This window comes from Lytechinus variegatus, chromosome 4, assembly GCF_018143015.1.
Source record: "Lytechinus variegatus isolate NC3 chromosome 4, Lvar_3.0, whole genome shotgun sequence".
Taxonomy (NCBI): domain Eukaryota; kingdom Metazoa; phylum Echinodermata; class Echinoidea; order Temnopleuroida; family Toxopneustidae; genus Lytechinus; species Lytechinus variegatus.
In genome coordinates, this window is record NC_054743.1 from 25,657,220 (window position 1) to 25,678,012 (window position 20,793).

The following is a 20,793-nucleotide window of genomic DNA, read 5'->3' on the forward strand; positions in this document are numbered from 1 at the left end:
AGGACAATTCATACTTATGAACTTGTGTTCTGGTACTACACTAATACCTCCTTCCATTCTCAGATTTGCTTGATGACTCAAAACAGACTTGGACTCTGTCCCTGGGCGGGGGGGGGGGGGGGACATTTATTGTTGTCCCCCCCCCACATCTACTCTGCCCTCCATGACTCTGTCCCTCATCAAACTTTATCACCTATCCTTGACTTGGACTCTGTGCCCCTGGGCGGGAGGGGGGACATTTATTGTTGTTCTTCCCCCCCCCACATCTGCTATGCCCTCCATGACTCTGCCCCTCATCAAACTTCATCACCTATCCTTCTGTTTATATTTATAGCCTAACCAACTCTTTCTTGTTACCTTACCCTGTATTCTCATTCTGTAACCTCTTGTTTAACTTCATCTCTTGCCTATAACCCATTTTATACACCCATGCCACATATCTTCTCTCTTTCTCGCTCTCCATTTCTCAATCTGTAAATTCTAATCCATCTGCACGTTCCTGTACTATTCTCCAGCGTCCCTGGTTAGGAGAGTTTGGCCAATCCAGTTCAAGTTGGACACAGTATTACTAAGATATGTACAGTTAAGGCAGGGATTGCTTCAATTGGCGATATTATCTGCAGAATATAATTAATGAAACCTGAACATTTATGGGATCTGTAGTTCCATTGCTCTGGACTAGCATATGGTGAGGGCAGTGTTAGCTCCCTATTTCTTATAAGAGATAAGATGAATGAACTGCATGTTCTGTACCACACAATCATTTGGTAGCCATACAATATATACCAAATGAGTAAAATGATAAAACAATAGATGCTTGCATTTTTATTTTGTGAATATTTAATATCAATCCCAAGATGAATGTTCATTTGGAATTCATAATAATGTAATCATGACATGTACAAATGAAAGTGTATATTGAAATGGGAAAATATTTCTCAAGTTTGTACTTCTTTTACAAGCTTAATATTGAAGAAAAACAAAATGACAAATAAACTGAAACAAAAGCAAAGGAAAGGTGCTATCTAGAAGACATCACTCATGGTGGGTTTGTGAAGGGCATGAAGGAGATAAAAGAATTGGCAGTATTGGTAGGAATAGTTCATGGATGTAGCCATGTAGGGATGGAATAGGAGATATTTGTGAAGGTGTGATAACAAATGGATAGTTTGATGGTTTAGATAGAGAGATAATAGAGATTGACAGATGGAGGGACAAAGGGACGAATAATCAAAGAAGATGGGGAAGTCGAGGTGATGGGGAACCTTATATTTAAATGGATCAAAGAGGGAATCAGTAGGGGGGGGGGGCTGTTATAAATGCTACCCAGATAATTTGGCTTTTTCAACTTCAAAATATGACTTTAGATATACTTTGAAGAAGGGAAATTATCGTAATTGCCACCCTTAGTAATGCGATTGCAATTCTTTGGAATGGAATTCTTGCATTGTCTCTTATACCCTTGGCAACTATTACATCTCAGTTGAGGGGCATGTTACGCATGATGGTCTTACTGTATGGTATTTGAAAAATGGTTTCTTTTGATAGAGATGTCATAAATAGTGATTTGGCAGGAAAACCCTCAACTTGGACGGGTAACCAGGCAATTTTGTGAGGGTCAACGTTCGCCCATTGATGTAGATCATCATTTGCTGAAGGACAATTTCACATGCATAAATCTTCTGGGCATTTGCATTTTACCTCATATTAAGTCATAGATCAATCATAAAAATCTTGTTTAATATTCTAAAATCTGCTAAATTGTTAAACGGTATATATCCCCCAAATGGAGAATGAATATTATTTTACACCTTCATTTAAAGGAAAAATCTCCCCAAATTCAAGTGAAGGTTTGGGGAGGGGGGAAGAGTTTTGAGTTATCCAACAAAAGCGTGAAATTTAATGCTACACGACTTTGCATGAGACATGATTAAATCAAAGTTCTCTTGTCACAATTTTTTTCCAAACCTTCGTTAGTATCTTTCTATTACCCTTTTTGAACTTTTCAATACAAATATCTAATTTTGTAATATAATATGACATAAAGTTCAGAAAATAACATATTTCACCCAATTTCCTTTCATTTTCTTTCTTTTTCTCTTCCTTCTTGGACATGAAAAATGTGGTCCGGGCCATAGCCCCCAAGCACCCCTCCCCCATTTGTACACATGTGTTGCCTATTGAAAGTGTTTTAGAAGTGATTGAATGAGCAAGGACTGGGTCAGGGTGAGGGTATATTTTCAAACACAAGATAGAGAGAACTATGAAGAGTAAATGAAATAAAGAAAATGGGATGGACCCTTGGGCCCGTATTCTGAAGTCAGGGTTAACATAGACCATGGTCGAACTCTGTGCTAAAATTATGGGAGCCAAAAATAATTTAAAAATATGTTTATTTTGTATATTTCTTATGTTGACTATTTTGTTTTCTTTTGCTTTCATAATGAAGAAAAATACTTCAAGTTATCATTCCCAGACAGTTCTGAATGATTGAAGTGTCAAATGAGACTGTTAGTGATTTATGCCCCAATTGGCTATCCATAGTTAAACCACAACTTTAAACCAGGGTTTAAATTTAAATCCGAGTTCAGAATACGAGCCTTGGTGCACGTGACATGAGTGAAATGTCCGAGCGGAATGGGGAATGCACTTGGGGTTCTGGAAGAAGATACATGTTCATAAGAAAGATTACCAATTTGTGATTTAAGGATGCTAGGGATGTGGATTAAAGAACATAATGAAATAAACACAAGTACTAAAAAAAACAATGTCATTTACTTCAAATCGCCATAACTATACCTCAGTTACCTCAATTCGGTCCAAAAGGAGCCAAATTCACTAAATGGTGCAATCCAAAGAAATATTTCATGCTATACAGAGATTTCCTATATTATAACTAAGAAGTACCTGATCTTCAAAAGGGGATTCAGTTCTCATTGATCCAGCAAGGAGCTCTCTACATGTCTATCAGATGCAATTATCAAAAGGTACTAATCAACAGACTTCATTTATTCATAAATATGAGTAATAAAAAGCAATGCATTCAAATTTAGGCACTTGGTGATGAAATGCAAAGTAATGCTACATATTTCTTTATATTCACTCTAACCTGGCGATAGTAAATACTTTCCTTTATAACCTAACAGCTCCTGAAATGACTACATGTAGTTACAAAGTCTGTGCAATGTTGAAATGAATATGGTCATCAGTGGTGTAATGAGCCAACACTTTTGAGGGGCTAGACATGTCGTATTGGGCATGATTTATAAGCAATTTGCAAGCAAGCAAAGTGAGCGAGTAGAAATTTTGTTACTTCTATTACCAAAATCCAATTTTGTGATAGATTTTGTGAGATTATGAAGAAAATGATACATTTTCTCGCTTTCCTTTTCTCTGTTTTTTTCTTGGGCAGGCAGCCCCTCCCCCAAGCCCCCCTCTGTATGCCACTGATGGACATCACATGATTTTGTTATTACATACAAATTACATAAATAATATGTATGGGCTATTCAAATCATCTGTTCAGAAAACTCTTCCCATTATCAACTTAATAGCTTACAATGCAATTATATGGGAAAGTTGCCTGGAAACAAACTTCTTTCATTTACTATTTGCACAATTATCAACTTTGGAAACCATTAGACAACAGGTGTTGTAATATGGATCAAATCAGTTTAAACATTTTCAGTATTATGTCAGTCCCTTGTGTGAAATAAATATTTGATAAAGTATACTAACTGCAAAGCTCATTTTCTAATTGTGGAAGTAATGTACTGTCATAATCTTTGATTATACATTATTGTGCACCATTAAGGCAAAGTTAGGCTGATAATTGCCTTTTTTGTAAAAATAATTTTTGAAGGTAACAAACAAGTGTAAAACATTATATACACTGTACACATAGTACCACTGCAGCACCAAAACATTATGTACTTGTTAAATACTGAATGTAATAATTGTAGGAATATATACCAACACATTTTACTTTTCATCATTTTTCATCCAATAGTAATTCAACTCTCCTCAATTCGATCCTGTGCAATGTATATATAACACTAAACTTTATTTCATGTCTAACCTACAATGTATTTATATAAGACTTGAGTAATATCTGCAAGTGGATAAAATCATATCTCTATAATACAAATGATTATAATCTACTAATCAAACAGCAATACGTCCATAATAAATTTAATTAGTTCTATTCTATTGAATGCCTCCATAGGCATTGTTCACTTTTATGCCTCTGGAATATTATGCCATCACAAAATGTCATTATTTAGTGGGGGTAGAAACTGCCAATTAACATTACCAAACGGCCTGAAAAGGATTTTTTTTTCACTGCAAACATTCATATATAATCACACTTTCTTTAATGCAATAAAAGAATGACATGTTAAAGCTGAACGCAAGATTTCTTCCAAGGGGGGGGGGGAGTTGTGGCACAACATGGGTTATAGCGAAAGTTTTTCAATAAGTGGCGAAAGAGAGAAGCAAACAAAAATATTTTCCTCATCTTTGTAAAAATGATAAATTCTTTACTCCTAACACTTTTCCTTATACCGAATTTCAACTCTCATTTTAGCCTCTATTACAAAAAAAACACATTTCAATAGTACTCGACTTGTTCCAATCACTCCCCCTGTGACAGTGGTTAAAGTTAAAAAGTTGAACCCCCTTTTATTAGAGTGATTGCCCAAGTCGACAGCGTCTCCTGAACAAAACCCCCCGGATATGGCATCATGACATTCATAAGTTATGAGTTTCCTGCGTCTTCAAGAGGTCGGACGGACCGCGTACTCTCGCGCTGATCAAACGATCAATTCACCACTGTTGGAGGATGAGACTTAGGAGTCACCCGGGGGTGACGATCCTCGACAGACCCTCAGAAGAATGGCCACCATGACCCATCTCCTCCGGACTGCGCATCGGGTGAACTTCCTAACCGCTGCGATCGCCTCGACCCGAAGTCGGCCGCCCCTCTCCCCGAAGCTATACTGGCCCGTATATCGACGATCGACCGGGCGGACTTGACGCTGACGTCGGAACTCGTGCCGTCATGGCTAGCGGGGATGCTGAGACGCCCCTGCAATGGTCCACCCGGCCCTCCACTTCCTAGCCCTGCACCTTCCCTGACCTGACCTGGGTGCTGATGGGTGCTGGAGTCGTCGTCTTCGGATATTACCCTCTCCCATTTGTGTTGAAGTAGCTCCTGGGAGTCGTTGTCGCCCGTCTCGAGGACTGGGTCAGCACCGGAAGATTGGGCGACTAGAGAAAGGAAGACAAAGAGGTTGAGGTTTTAAAGCTTAGAAAGTAATATATGCCGCTTTGATGTTAAAGGGTAAGTCCATCCCAACAAAAACTTGATTTGAATAAAAAGAGAAAAATTCAACAATCATAACACTGAAAATTTCATCAAAAATCGGATGTAAAATAAGAAAGTTATGACATTTTTAAGTTTCGCTTCATTTCACAAAACAGTTATATGCACATCTCGGTCAGTATGCAAATGAGGGAACTGATGACATCTCTCACTCACTATTTCTTTGTATTTTATTATATGAAATATGAAAGGTTTTGATTTTCTCGTCTTTATCATGTAAAATGAAGTTTCATTCCTCCCTGAACACGTGGAATTCCATTATTTTAACATTTTGTGCTTCAGGCAAGGAGGTCCTAATCATCAAATTCGTAAAAAATGAAATATTGTATAATTCAAACAATAAAAATCAAAAGAAATAGTGAGTGACATCATCGACTCTCTAATTTGGATGTAACTGGCTCGTTCATATAACTATTTTATTAAAAATAAGCGAAACTTTGAAATGTCATAACTTTCTTATTTTACATCCGATTTTGATGAAATTTTCAGCATTGTGCTTGTCTGATTTTTCTCTGTTGATTCAAATCAACATTTTGCTGAGGTGGACTTGACCTTTAAACAAGCTTTTTAAACTAATAACTTTGGGTTCGACAGGTCGGAAATGACGTTCCATATTCTGCCCTCCCACTGATGTCCAAACCATCCAATAGAAATACATATGTGCAACCTTGAAGGAAAGTGTACGTGATATATCACTTGTGAAGCAGTTGTTGTCACAAGCCTAAAAATATATATATTGGATTTTATTGCAATAAAAACTATCAAAAAACAATCACAAGCAGTCAAAGACTGAAATGTGTGAATGTCTACATGTTTTTATCCATTAATTTAAGAACATATACGTATAGCTTGTGGGTGGTTGGTACGATCTCATTCATATAGGACCTATGTTCACTTTGATGATTAAAGTGTCATTTTGATCTCATGACTTGAAATGATTACATAGGAAGCGAAACAGTAATATTCGTCAAAACAGATTGAATAAGCTAGGACTTTTACGTCTCCGTTACTCAAAATAATAACACTGAACCGTTTAATAGTACAGAGTTTCTTTCCTCCCGAATTCGTTTTTTTCTTTCTATTTATACTGTCTCTGAGAACGCAAAATAGATAATTTACATCTCCAATTTACATGATCTTATTTGGACTTCAGAATCAATTTGCCACTTCACCATGCCTACCGCGTAGAGAGCATTTTTTTTTTACAACGCCGTTTCTTTATAAGCAATCTAATTTGTAAACCTATAGCGTGCAGACATAGAATAATTACAAGATCGTTGGTTTAGAGTACGCTATTTGCTCTGAATTTCTTCATTCCTATTCAATTTAACATCCAAACAATCAATTCATTACAGCTATCATGGATTTCGACGATTTCGTCACTGAAAGTACTTGGCTTTATTGGCTCAAACGATAGAAGGCTCATGGATATTGGGATGCAAACAGAGAAATAACCCGTTTGAGAAGGGCAAGGATTACGGAAGGCCTAAAGGGAAAGAACACTATTAAAATAGGGGCTGAATATAACTCTCTTTTCGTCCAGTATGTTTTTATGGAACCATTTACAGTTCTTTAACAAATCAGATTTTGAAAATACTGTTTACAGTTCTTGTAGTTCTGTAGAACTTTCTTCTTCTTCAAGAATCCATTTTTACCTTAAAAGGCCAAATTCATAAATGTATCATTATTTCTATTTTTACTGATTAAAATCAATTAATGTTGTCTTGTTTATAATTAGATTTAAGCTTCAACAATTTCCATCGAAAAAACAAGAAAGAAATAAAAAGTCGAAAAAACAAAGAAATACATGAGAGATTAAAAAAACAATAAAATACATAAGAAATTTGCGATACCATTTCTTTTTGAAGTACATTTGATGGGGATCCTACAAAGTGTCTGTGAATAAAAGAATCTGCAGTTTTGGGGGCGTATGATAGTTGATTAGAGCAATTGTGTTATTTCATGCATAAATATTAGCATAATTAAAATTTTATTATTTGAAAAAAAAATAACCATACAGCCTTGTAGATTTTAGGGTTAAGGGTCTTTATACAACCTATAGGATTCTTGGTGGTGTAAAAACCTCATACGAAAAGGTTTTTTACTACATCAAGAACCCCATAGGCTATATAAAGAACATATAGAAACCGAAAAAGGCTTGAAACAACGCCCTCCAAAAATGAATAAACTATTAAAAAATGCAAGGATATAAGGTAATGTTCAAACCGTCATTCTCGCTGGCTTCGACGGCTTCCTTGTCAATGCGTGCTGGTGTTATGGGTTGTTCCATGGGCTCATCGATGCCGTAGAGCTTCTTGGTGATGTCCTTCCCGATGGTCGTCTCGAAGACGGATCGAAGGAAGGGCTCGCGGCGGAGGAAGTTCTCAAGCTTGCGACGTCGCCACTGGATGTACCGGCAGTCGACGTCTGCCGTGATCGTCACCTGGATGGGAGGAGGAGGATAAGTCTGTGATGAGGAGGAGGATGGTGACGACGGCAGTCAATCAGTTGGGTGGGTATGTAGTGATTCCAGGAATGGGGTAGGGGATTGGAGACCAATAACAGGTGCAGGTCCAGGGTTTGCCATTAAAGAACATGCAAGTTTATGAGAAGGAAACTAGGAATTGAGAGACATTAATTTTGTAAATATCAGTGATTGGGCATTGAGAATGATCAAAATGAGGGGTAAGGGGTGGGGATCGGAAAGAGTGCATGGTATATGAGGATAGCGAATTAGGAAGGGGTTAAGAGTGATTTAGCAAATAGGGTAAGGGGTAAAGTGAAGGAGTAGCGATCTCTCCAGTGGGGTGCATGGGTAGGCGATATAGATTATAGCATTTAAGATAGAAGTGAAAGAAATTCTTCGTTGTCGGCGTTAGTGTTTGTGACCAGGGGAAACGTTCATTGAATGTTAAGATAAAAGGTATGGGAGAGATGAGGGGCAAACACACAAATATCATTCACGGGTGTAAAGGAATAATTATGTTAAAACATTAAATGTAGTTTGTGCAGTGATGAGATGTCCAAATCATAAGGAGTAGAGATTATGATGATGAAAATGTTTTCAATCATGATGGTGTTACAAAAAATGCAGGAAACCCAGAAATCGTGGAGGGGGGGGGGTCAAAAATAAATTTGACGACAGAAAGGAGGTTTATATTGCAAGCAGAAATAGGGCATGAAGAGGAGGGGAAAGAAGAATGATGTTCAGTTTGGATTCAATATTCTATTCTAACTGGAAATGTTTAGTTGGATTATCCTCACTTATAACAAAAGAAAGGTGTATGGAGCATGATTTTTTTAGATTAACATGTTCACCCAAATTTGACACTGGTTGCTCCAAAATGTAACTTATCTCTATTAAATAACATGTTTCTAATTATATCCGCCAAGAAGTCCTGGTTCGGATTAAGTGTGATTAAACGAACCTTTTGAAGCAAAAGTAAATGCCCGTATTATATAACCCACAAATTGCCTTATGAATCGAGATCGCTATAGTGACTGGAAATTGGTCAATGAAATAAAAAATCTAATTTGGATGTTTCCATGGTTACATTGACATACATGCCGAAAAGAATTTTAAAATGATACTTAGTTCAGGTCGTTTAATGGTCAAACCAATCATGTCAAGTTTGGGATAAAGGATTATACCTTTTTAAGAGACGCTTGCTTTTCTTTTAATAAAGAGTGATGCATGGGAGAGGAGAGAGAGGGGTAGAGGGAGGGGGACTGAGGATTGAGCTGGGTACATGAAATTTAAATATTTTTTTTCGGCCCATTGATCACATTCTTGCAAAAAGAACGATTAAACTTTACCATTTTAGGAAAAAATCACGAGCTATTCCTATTTTGAATTTCGTCTAATTTTTTGTGCGACAAACGTGGAAAAAAGATGGAGCACCTTCAATATAGGATTTTTTTTTTTTTCAGAGAAAGCATGTGGAAATCGGCAAATTCGGAACCAATTTCACCAATCAAACTTGCTCCTTTTTGAGTGGTTAGGAACACTTACCGTGTATGGAGCACCTTCAATATAGGATTTTTTTTTTTTTTTTTCAGAGAAAGCATGTGGAAATCGGCAAAAAGTTCGGAACCAATTTCAACAATCAAACTTGCTCCTTTGTGGGTGGTTATGAACACTTACCGTGTGGGTACGTGTGTTTGAATAAATTGAGAGGCAGCCCCGCCCATGCCCCCACCCCTGAAAAAAATGGGGGTTACTTTCCCACCTGAAATTTACTCTTTGTTCCATCGCTGCTAGCCTCCCATTCGGGGGAATCCAGGAACTGCGTTGGATGGATATAGTGCAGAAATTGGCCTCCAGCGGAAACGATCATTCTATGGAGTATGAGACATAAACAAAAAGAAAATATCAATGCTAAAATATATTTCTAAAATATATTTCTAAGAGATATGCTAAAATACATTTCTAAGAGATATATTGCATGAAACAAACCTGCCATGATTTATAATTATGCAAGTTAGATGCATATTAAACTGGGGCTGTAATGACGAGTTCGAAAACTTTTTTTTTTAATTTCAGGTGAAATTTAAGAAATTCAAGTACGACACTGCACAATATTCAAATAAATAATTACAACGCGGAAAATACACTTTGGATGCATCGACAAAATCTCTCCTCACAGGAAATACGGTTCTTGTAATGACATGAAAACCATGGACTTGAATATGGAATGGAATGCGGTAGCACTTTTGCAGGAGAGGACGGGACATTCGAGCGGATATGATTAGTGGTGTTTTTAAATGTTCGCCGAGCTGCTGCAAACAATCAGAAGTTTCCTTTTTTAATGAATTTACATTACTGTTGACGTTTGAGCCAAAGATAGATAGATAGATAGATGGATAGATGGATAGATAGATGGATGGATGGAGGATAGATATATATATATATATATAGGATATTTTTATTTAAATATTTACATCACAACAAAAATGTTCAATTGCAAATATTTTATTGCGCTGCTTTGCGAACAAAGTAAATAGCATGCTGACGATACTCAATAAATATCGGGAAAATTGCTTAGGTTACACAGAAAATTAAGCAAGTGACAGCTTGAAGAGGATTGTAGAAGTAGCAGAAATAGAGAAAGAGAGATTCAAGAGAAAGAGAGAAGGGGAGGCCAGACGAGTGTTGCCATGACAATATTTGTAGATTAGAGTCATAGAATGTCATCTTTCATTTCCAAGCTTGCCTGCACCAGGAGTGAATTAACAATAAACAATTTCATGAATTATTCTATTCACATGACACGAGTTCGGGTTGGAGCGTGGGAATAACAATCGAAACAACTGATTAATTTTTATTCAACCCTTTGATCAATAAGTGTGTGCCTGTTTTTTTTGTGCAATCAAAATGAACAATCGTATTTACTTTTATTTCCTTCACATGTGTAACTTTTTACAAGAGAAACTAACTCTCATGGATTCTCGTTCATACACAGTAATCGAAATTGATGGCACCCTTAGCTAGTCGCCACCATCCACAGTAACGTACCTAGAAAACCCGGTAGGAGTGGAAGGGGGGGGGGACTTTGCTTGACGGTTCTGAGCTTAACATAAAGATATGATATTCACTCTACCACCTTGAGCGAATTACTTCATGAGAGCACACGACATACATGTAGCACAATACCGGGGCACGACACTGGGCTCGTAAAACAAGCTTAGCAATGGTCGTAGAACATTTTTCGACGATTTATTGTATTTTACTAAAAATTACAATCAATCGTGAAAATTGAGTACGTTTAGATCGCGAACCTTTTTGCTACGTGACCCATGGACATCTCTATTTTTGTGAAAAGTAGGCTATATATCTTCATGGTTCTAAGTTGGAGACGTGGATTTATTTTCTTTTCTAGCCCCCCCCCAAAAAAAAAAGGAATATCTCAGTACATATAGTTTTTTTAATAAGTACGTTTCGACCATACACAAACTCATCAGACTATCATCTTACGCGGGAAGGTTGCAATCTGCTCCAGCGTATAATATCATGATGTCTTATATCCCCTATAGGTCTGTGAACACACCCAAACACGGCTAATATAATTACAACACATACGAGATTGCAAATCCTACAGGACACACTCAAAGACTTCCCAGGAGATCCAGACCGGTGTTTTCTTTCATCAAAATGAAAAATTTAATCCCCTTTCACTTAATATTCCATAGCTAATGAGCTTGTCTAGATTCGAAGGTCGATAAAATGCTAAAATCCCGAAGAGTCAAATAAGATGAAATATGCATTCACTGGAACGAAGATGTAGACGTCCTGGCATTGAATAATGAAAATTTGAGAAGGGCTCGATATTTTGAGATGGAGGGGAAAGGATATTTTGAGAAACAATCGCACAGTTGCGTTTCTAGAGGAATAAATACTCAGTCGGGGAAAATGCGATCTGCTGCACCACTTTCCAAACTTTGGTTGCATAAAAAATCTTTTGATTCTTAGTTCCTGTTACTTTTTACCAATTTTGTTCCTCTCTGGAATAAGAGGCAAAAAAAAATATCGGTGGCGAGTAAAGACAGTCAAGGTAGAGAAAAATTATTTATTTATTCGAAATGTCATTCAGTCTCAACATTGTAATATCCGATGAAAATATACACGTCAGAAGGAAACAAAATTATCAACCAATTTTGTCAGATATTTTTCAAACTGTCCTAACCGCACACTTAAAATGTTGGGCAATATACTGTCCACTGTTGGGTAATTTATGTTGGTAAAAATATATACATTCTGGACAATTATTATCAAATCGAGCAAATTTATTACCCAATTATTAGTATTTATTCCCCGATTTGGACAGATTTTAGCCAATATTTGTCTGGACAGATGTTGCCCAGGGTTAAGTTTTAACTATTTTAAGAATGCATGTTCAACAACTTAAAACTGAAAATCTGAAATTAGAAAAAAAATGACATTAAAAATAATGTCATACAAGTCATTTTTTATATCATAATTGAAGTGAAATCGTTTACTTGCATTTTGAAAAAAAAATGAAGATGAAGTCCAGCTTTATCCACTTGTAAGTTGCGTCGTCTTTAAAGAAATGCGGGGAATCATCAGAAGTCATTTTATTAAAAAAAATTAATTGTTTTCAGGTAATTTCATCACGATCGGATTTTTCATTGGGAGCGTCTCAATAATAGTTTGATTGGAAAAAAAATGGAAGAACTAGATGAGAAGTAGGAATTAAATTGGAATAAAGGTGGATCGGATGGACATTGAGGAATAAGGATGGTTGCATGATGGAGGGCATGAAGAAAAATAGTCTCATTGTCAAGAGACATTATGAGCTAAATGGGACGAGCTTGAGATTTTCCAGGCCTGTGGAAAATCCTGATTTAACGCCCGCTATAATTCCACGGGATGGAAATTAAGTCGTGCCCAAAAGGCGTTGAACGTCCATTGATTAAAAATATGCCCCATTGAGACGTAAGACGAGCGCGAATGGGAGCACAGACTATGCACAGACTGAGCGAAATAGAAATATTTTTCGCATGGAGCAGTATGTTGCGGCGCAATTTCATGTTATAAAATAGTATGTACCAATGATGGCACGTGTGCAATGTTGAGTGGGCGTGATAACATTTTAGCAGTAAGCATGGAAGGTCCACATTCATCACGCTGATGGGAAGTGGTTAACAGTTGGGGGCTAGGGGAAACTCCCCCTCCCCCTCAAAAATGATAATGCCAACGAAAAAAAAGATAACAGGAAAGTCATATCTTTTTCCAAATATCTAGTTTTCTATATTCATTTATCTGATATGCATTTGTTTTGATGGTTTTTGCTGTCACTGTTTGGTTTGACTTGGCTTAACATCTGGGGCCTAGTGGCCTCAAGTGCTATACTAGAGCTTATGTGAATGATGTGCTGACCGGGCTTGTCCCTTAAACTGTTGGTGAACGAAGCAGCAAGCAAGAGGCCCCAGGCCTCATCTGGCACAGTTGAGAACACCAATAGTTGATGCAATTTAATGAATATAATTCCATACTTTTTATTAGTTAAGATTTATACTTATATTTTAATTTCTGACAAAAGCGCTGTGATACTCTTTGTGTATGGCGCATATAAATAACCGTTATCATTATTATTAAAGAGAGAAGGGTGAAATATGATATTATTTGCTAAATATTGTGTCAAAATATATCACATAATTGGATTTTGGTAATAAATTATCAAAATTTTGCTTGCTCGCTTCCCCCGCTCTCAACTTTCTTTGAAAGAAATTTTGCCCGATACACCATATCTGACCCTATAAAATGTTTGGATCATGACGCCATTGGGGACTGGGACATTGTTAAAGGACAAGTCCACCCCAACAAAAACTTGATTTGAATAAAAAGAGAAAAATTCAACAAGCATAACACTGAAAATTTCATCAAAATCAGATGTAAAATAAGAAAGTTATATGGCGTTTAAAAGTTTCGCTTCATTTCACAAAACAGCACATCTCGGTCGGTATGCAAATGAGGAACTGATGACATCACTCACTCACTATTTCTTTTGTATTTTATTATATGAATGTGAAATATTTTCATTTTTTCGTCATTGTCATGTGAAATGAAGTTTCCTTCCTCCCTGAACACGTGGAATCTCATTATCTTAACATTTTGTGCTTCAGGCAAGGAGGTCCTATAATCGTCAAATTCGTAAAAATTGAATTATTGAATAATTCAAACAATAAAAAACAAAAAAATAGTGAGTGACATCATCGACTCTCTCATTTTGATGTAACTGGCTTGTTCGTACAACTATTTTGTTAACAATAAGCGAAGCTTTGAAATGTCATAACTTTCTTATTTTACATCCGATTTTGATGAAATGTTTAGCATTGTGCTTGTCTGATTTTTCTCTATTGATTCAAATCAACATTTTCAGAGGTGGACTTGACCTTTAACATGTCTTAATTCGCAATGTCTCACATGGTGTTTAGTTACGATGTGCATGTGTCCTATTAAAAATGTTCTTCTCCTCTTTTTGAGAACGAATAGATAAACGTATTTTAGCGATAGCGTGATTCTGAGTTTTACAGTTAGTGAAATCATAATCAAAAGTTCTGAGATAGTTTGCCCTTCAATGGGAATTCGGTTCTCTATATGATTTTACACGATTTTTTTGTCTCAAGCAGTTTCACTAAAGCAAGTTATATAGCCGTGGGCAGATATCATGGTTGTGTGTGGGTGTGTTTGTGGGTGTGTAGTATACACAGGGGACTCGGTGCAAAGAGAGTTGGAATTAAACACAATTTCATAAATCAAACGCAATTTTATTTTTAACCAATCAGAACAGCGTATTAGAATTTGTGCTTGTTAATTCATTTAGCAATAAATATGTAGCCCTGTAATGATGCTGTTTGGGAGGAAGAGGAGGGGGGGGGGGGTAGGGTGGTGGTGGGTATGCACCGTTTTTCCTACGATTTTCCAGTAGAGTCAGTCCTGATGTTGTACTGTGAGGTCGATACTGTCTAACAATCTCCATGAAACTATATGTGATAACCGGACGAAGAAGAAGATATGGGCACGAGAAAATTATAAAAGTAAGGTGAAACCTTCATGTTACAAGATAATGAGAATGTCATGTAGCTAAAAACAGTCACGACCATAGACTACAGATTCGAAAAAAGGACATCGAGTCCGCCTTAGGATTTCCATCTATTTTACTGATCTCACTACAGGCTTAGCTGTCAGAAAGACTATATCCCAACAGGAAATTGGTCGGCGAATCCCACGCCGTGACTTTTTTCTACTTTAAAAATTAATGAAATGAATGTCTAGAACGAAGAAAATAATAGATTAGAAATTCAAGTACAAATTGGACGCAAACTCAGGTATCTTATGATGATATGAAAGTGGTCTCAATATTCAATGAGAAATTCACCAGCGTAAATCTGGTTTGGGTGTAGAGATCATAGTGTCTACTTTCTCAAACCTCATCGTGGACTAAATACTTAAAATTCGATATATTCCAATTATCTTGAATTTATCCAAAGACGAACAAATGCTGATTATTTAATATCATTAATTGTCAGGGAGGTTAAGGACTTAAAATGTGGCTACAATAAATTAGCGCACAAAATCATTAGTTTTATTTCCACATTCTGATTTTACGAGCAATCGAGTATAAAGCAGGCATAAACTCCATTTATCGTGTTTGAAAAATTCAAGACTCCACAAACCTTGAAAATATGGATGAAATGTCACGTATGATATTCATATCAGATTAAAATTCACGTAGCTAAGATGTACCAAGTATCGGAGGCCCTTTCTAGAAGAGGATGCACTGGTCAGCCATCATTAAGACGAGCATTCAGCTCAAGCATTAAAGGAGTAAATGGAACCTCTTTCAACCCACGGGCCTATAAAGCACAATCATCCTCACCGTTTTGGGTTCGGATCTACTGGTCATTTTGACTCGGAAACTGAAGGGTGTGGAAACAATAACACACATTTTCCGGGTAAATCCACGTCAGAAGGGGCAAGCAATTTCTGACAACAACAACAAATGTCACCAGCATTTCCGGAAGGAAAATCGTAACTATTGAAAAAATTGTCATGCGCAAAAGATGAAAACAAGTCAAACTTCTATTTCATACGTATCTCTTTTTCTTGGCCGTGTCATCCTTGCCCCATTTTGTTTTATTTTAACGGCCAGCATTGTTATCCGACACCGCACCTCTACTAACCGAAGAGCAGAATACAATGTCTTAACATTTCGTTTTCTCCCTAACAATAATATACGCCATCCATACCCTGGTCGTGCTGGTGGCTTTTCTTGTCAATTTCTTCCAGCGGCAAGGACGAATCCGCCTAGATCTTCGGATACTTTGCACCGATCTTGTAAATGGATAGGCATCTTAAGTCTGACCTATGGGGATAAATTCCATATTTCTTGATATGTTGGGATGAAGCGAGAGGTTGGAGGAGCACATATTACGTTCAACAAGCATCAACATGAACAAGGTCATGTGGGAGAATAGAAAATATGTCCGTTGTCGGGTAGACCGATGGTGGGAATGTCAGTGGTGAAGATGGTAACGGAGATAGGGACGGCGATGATGGCGGGTCGTGATGGTGGTCGTGATGGTGATGATGATAGTGATGATGATAATGATGGTGATGATGAGTTGGTGGTGGTGGTGGTGATGATGATGATGATGATGGTGAGGATGATAATGTTGATGATGATGATGATGGTGCAGAAGATGGTAGTTGGGATATTAGTCAGATGACGACGACGATGATAATGATAATCAAGATGATGGTACATGATGGTAATGAAGATGATGATGTCGATATCGAGTTGGGAAGATGGTGGGGATATTAATCAGATGACGACGACGATGATGATGGTGATAATGATAATTGATGGTGTGCATGATGGTAATGATGATGATGATGATACTGATGATGCTGATGATAATGATGAAGATGATGATGTAGATGATGATGACGATGATGATGATGATGAAAATGATAATGACGATGATGATGATACTGATGATGATGAAGATGATGATAAAGATGATAATGATGATGATGATGATAAAAGTGAATGTGATGGTGTTAGTGATGGTAATATTCTTCAGATGATGATGTTGGTCATAATAATCATGATAAAAGAGATGATAAACATTTTCGACAAAAAAGGCGTGAGTTGTGGTGGTACGTATGCGTCTACATCCATGTCATTTAAAGATGGCGTGCATCTTACCTTGATCCCCATCAATCATTCATACAACATTAATAATAAACCAAGTAGCATGCCATTAAAAGCATATTCCCCATGTAATACATATCATACAAGCACGCAACGTGTGCAATAATATTACGTAACATTATGACGTGTGCAACGGAGACGTTGACAAATCAATCAACTAACTCCGTACTGTCGATTTCTTAAACACACAATTCGTTGAGAAAAAAAATCAATTACTGATGCTCAATTGTCTTTTCCTTTTATTGCCAGCTTATGAATTAATTATTCTACGATTCCTAATCAAATAAGGCTATCTTCTACCTGCACTTAATTATCCTGCCCCGCTCTCAAGTCTAACTTATATTAGATTAAAGAAAATGGACCTCCTAAGATTGTAGGAGTTACGCAAACACATCGACTGGTCCTTAATAAACTTAGCCTGGCTATCGATGGGTTACAAAACAAATGAGCAGAGCTGTGCGTATTTATCATGAGTAATAAAATGTAATTAATGCTGTCTGGTCCCCCGGTCAGCACGATTTAATGCTTCATGGTGGGGTGAAAGGGAATAATACCATAGATGTCAATGGCTAAGGCATAACTAATAGAGCACTTAGCAGAGGTTGTGATAGGGATGCCCCCCCCCCCTGCCCCGCCGAGATCGAAGGGTTTAAAGTGTAAGTATATAAGGAAGAGCGAGCAAATATTTTATAGCGAATTCCCCCATCACCAATCGCCTTTCAGGTATATTTATAAATACATAATATATAAACGTATTTTTATACATAAAAGGTAATTGTCTCCGTTTTATAAAATGCCACCCCCCCCCCCCCGTGAATACTTTGTTAGGTGCTTTGGTAAATGGAACAGATGATATGCAGATTATATGATTTGAATTGATTTAATTGTGAACTAAGTAAATGCGTCAGAGGGAAATTGATTTGGCATTTATAATGTCTTCAACGATGCAAATGCTTTCACATTACTGCTTACCCGCAAAAAATGACAATATGTCATAGATAATGAAATAAAAATAATAGATAATGAAATAAAATGGATGAAAAAAAATCTTGTTGGGGCACGGAAACGGGGTTGAGTGGGTAGGGCTAGGAGGGGCTTGTCAAAAAACGTATATTAAAAATCAATAATATTTGATTGTGATGATAATTATTATGCACTGGCTCCCCTCCGTCTCCCCCCCCCCCCTCCCTACACACACACACACACCTTCAAAACCAGTCCGCGGCCCCTGCATAAAGCCGATTCACACGTATGATGATAAAGAAAGTCATCATTGACAGGGTCGTTTACTTTCTGGCGGTTTTCACCCTTTATATTTGCACAAGCCACGTGTAATGACTGGGAAAGTATCTCATGAAAGTTTACTCTTTTGATTTGACGGTCAAAGACAAGCTGCATGGTACGCCAAAAGACACGTTCTTGGACGAGCATTTCTGAAAAAGAATACTCTTCCACTAATTTATTTTCTGGTGAAAGGGACGACTTTGTGCAATGCCTGGGAGAGGATCATAGAAAAGTCCACTCTTTCAAAAAAAATTTTACTGGTCAAAGTGATGCTCACATTGCTACGTCACAAAAAGCAACAAACAATAAACGGGAAGAATCTAACAGGAATTTACTCTTTCCACTAGCGGGTCATAAATACTTTTAAAACTTAATCAGATGACGAGTAATAAATTCAAAGTCAATAGGCATACTTGCCTACCTATTTAATGTCTTTTTTTTTACACATGAGCAGTCGGAGAAAAGATAACTGGGTATATCTTTTAAAAGATTACTTCTTATTATACCATTGCTAAAACCACTTCTCGTATTAGACTGTTACTACTGTTACTAATACTTCTACTCCTCCTACTACTAGAACATGTATAACTACTACTACTACTACTACTACTACTACTACTACAACTACTACCACAACTACAACTACTATACTTTACCTACTACTACTACTGCTACTACGCTAAAATTACAGTTACTGTTGCTGCTACTGGCGCTAGTATAGTACGAAGAAGTAATAGACAGAAGTCTGCGGAATATAGTAAGTGTTTATAGCAATATGTTTCTATTTCGAATCATAACTACCTCTTCAGTTACACGACATTCCACGGGGAGGGTTTTTAGGAATATCTAAATGGGGAATAAACGAATCAAACTTGATGAAGCAGGGACAATTACATGCAAATTTCCATAATTCTTAATTGCAACGATCCTAACTCAATGCGCTGATGGGAGTGGGTGCGTTGTCATGTATTTTGTCCTGAGGTTTGTGTAAAAGCTGAAATCTTGCGAGCGATCGACAAATCTTCCGAGACATTTGTCTTTTTCCCACCAGTTGCCATGGTAACCAAGGAGCAAGATTATTTTCTCGTTTGCTAGTGTTCATTCGAAAACGAACACCTGGATTTGTTTTGTACACAATACTGCGCATTGCCATTTGATATGACCAACAGACAATCATGACAATATTCCGCAATGGCGGTTTTGAAAGAGCAGAATGTGTGAAAATAAAATAAGAACCAATGAGTGATTTGAGAAGCAGAACAACATTTACTTATTGTATTGCAATATATCATCTGTGTGTGATTAATTATTGTTCGTTATTGGCAGAGTTAGAAAACTAAAGATGAAAAAGGCGATACTAGTGTCCTTGGAAAGGGGGTGGGGGCTATATTTATGACATTGCACCATCGAAAACTCTTTTTTTCTTATATCATTATCCTTTGAGAGGGGCGGCTACAGAGCATTTTGAAAGGGGCAAGTTGAGCTAACGACGACGTCACATTTTGTTTCTCAAATGAATTAGGGGGGGGGGGGTATACAGAGTTAGACGGCCGAGACCTCTCCTGCGGACTATTATCCCTTCTTCATTTTCTCCCCTTTTTCTTTTTTTCATCCGCATTTTTATGTATTTCGACTACTTAAAAAAATATATAGGGGCGCTGCCCCTGCCCCCTCCTGAAGCGGCGTCCCTTTGTTTAGAGAGTAATACACAAATTTAAAATCAATAATCGCACCTGTGTCCAGCTTACCATTGTTTGACAAAGATCTTGAACTAAGGTTAATCTTTAACTATGAAGTGCAATTAATGATTTATTTCAATGCAAAACATATGAAGCAAGTCGCAAAGGAAGAGTGGTTTCTGAGATTAAAAGAAAAATGCGAGTTCATGGGGGAGGGGGAAAAAGAGGAAATGATTGCAACTACTCGTCGCATCGAGCTCATTTTTGAAATTATTCCTCGGAGTAGTTTACAAGATGGATAAACATGCTTGCTATGCTTTTGGATATCAAAAACAGTCTCTGGTCATGAGAGATTGATACGTTCCTTCTATATATGCTAAAGGCTTCAAGATGTTTATAATAAACAGTTTTCCGTTCACCAAAACGCCTGCGATATTCTCTTGGAAAGGGATATCCAGTTTCATCTTCGTTCTTCTTTGTCGAAGAGAAATTTATGAATATCCTTAAATCTTTATTGTAGAAAAAATAATAATTTCACTCCCTCGTGTCTGTAGAACTTCCTGAGGGATACCGTATCTGGTGATAATCCTCCCATCCCACATGTGATCAAGTAAAAGAAAGAGAGAAAAGGAAAGGGAAAACATAGATCTAGGCAAAAAACACAATAAGTGCGTATTCATTGCCTATCTCGTTACCTAGCAACGCATCG

The 20,793-nt window shown here is 37.2% G+C and overlaps 1 protein-coding gene across 2 annotated transcripts in view; it reads right to left on the reverse strand.

Moving 5' to 3' along the window:
* Positions 1-4,290: 4,290 nt before the first annotated feature.
* Positions 4,291-20,793, reverse strand: part of LOC121413691 (popeye domain-containing protein 3-like) — a 42,110-nt gene continuing 25,607 nt past the window's right edge. For both annotated transcript variants that reach the window (XM_041606614.1, XM_041606613.1), the window contains exons 3-5: positions 9,613-9,721; positions 7,610-7,826; positions 4,291-5,268 (exon numbers count right to left, since the gene is read on the reverse strand). In XM_041606614.1, coding sequence (XP_041462548.1) covers positions 4,886-5,268; positions 7,610-7,826; positions 9,613-9,721 — 709 coding nt within the window. In that variant the 3' untranslated portion in view covers positions 4,291-4,885. The remainder of the gene's footprint in view (positions 5,269-7,609; positions 7,827-9,612; positions 9,722-20,793) is intronic.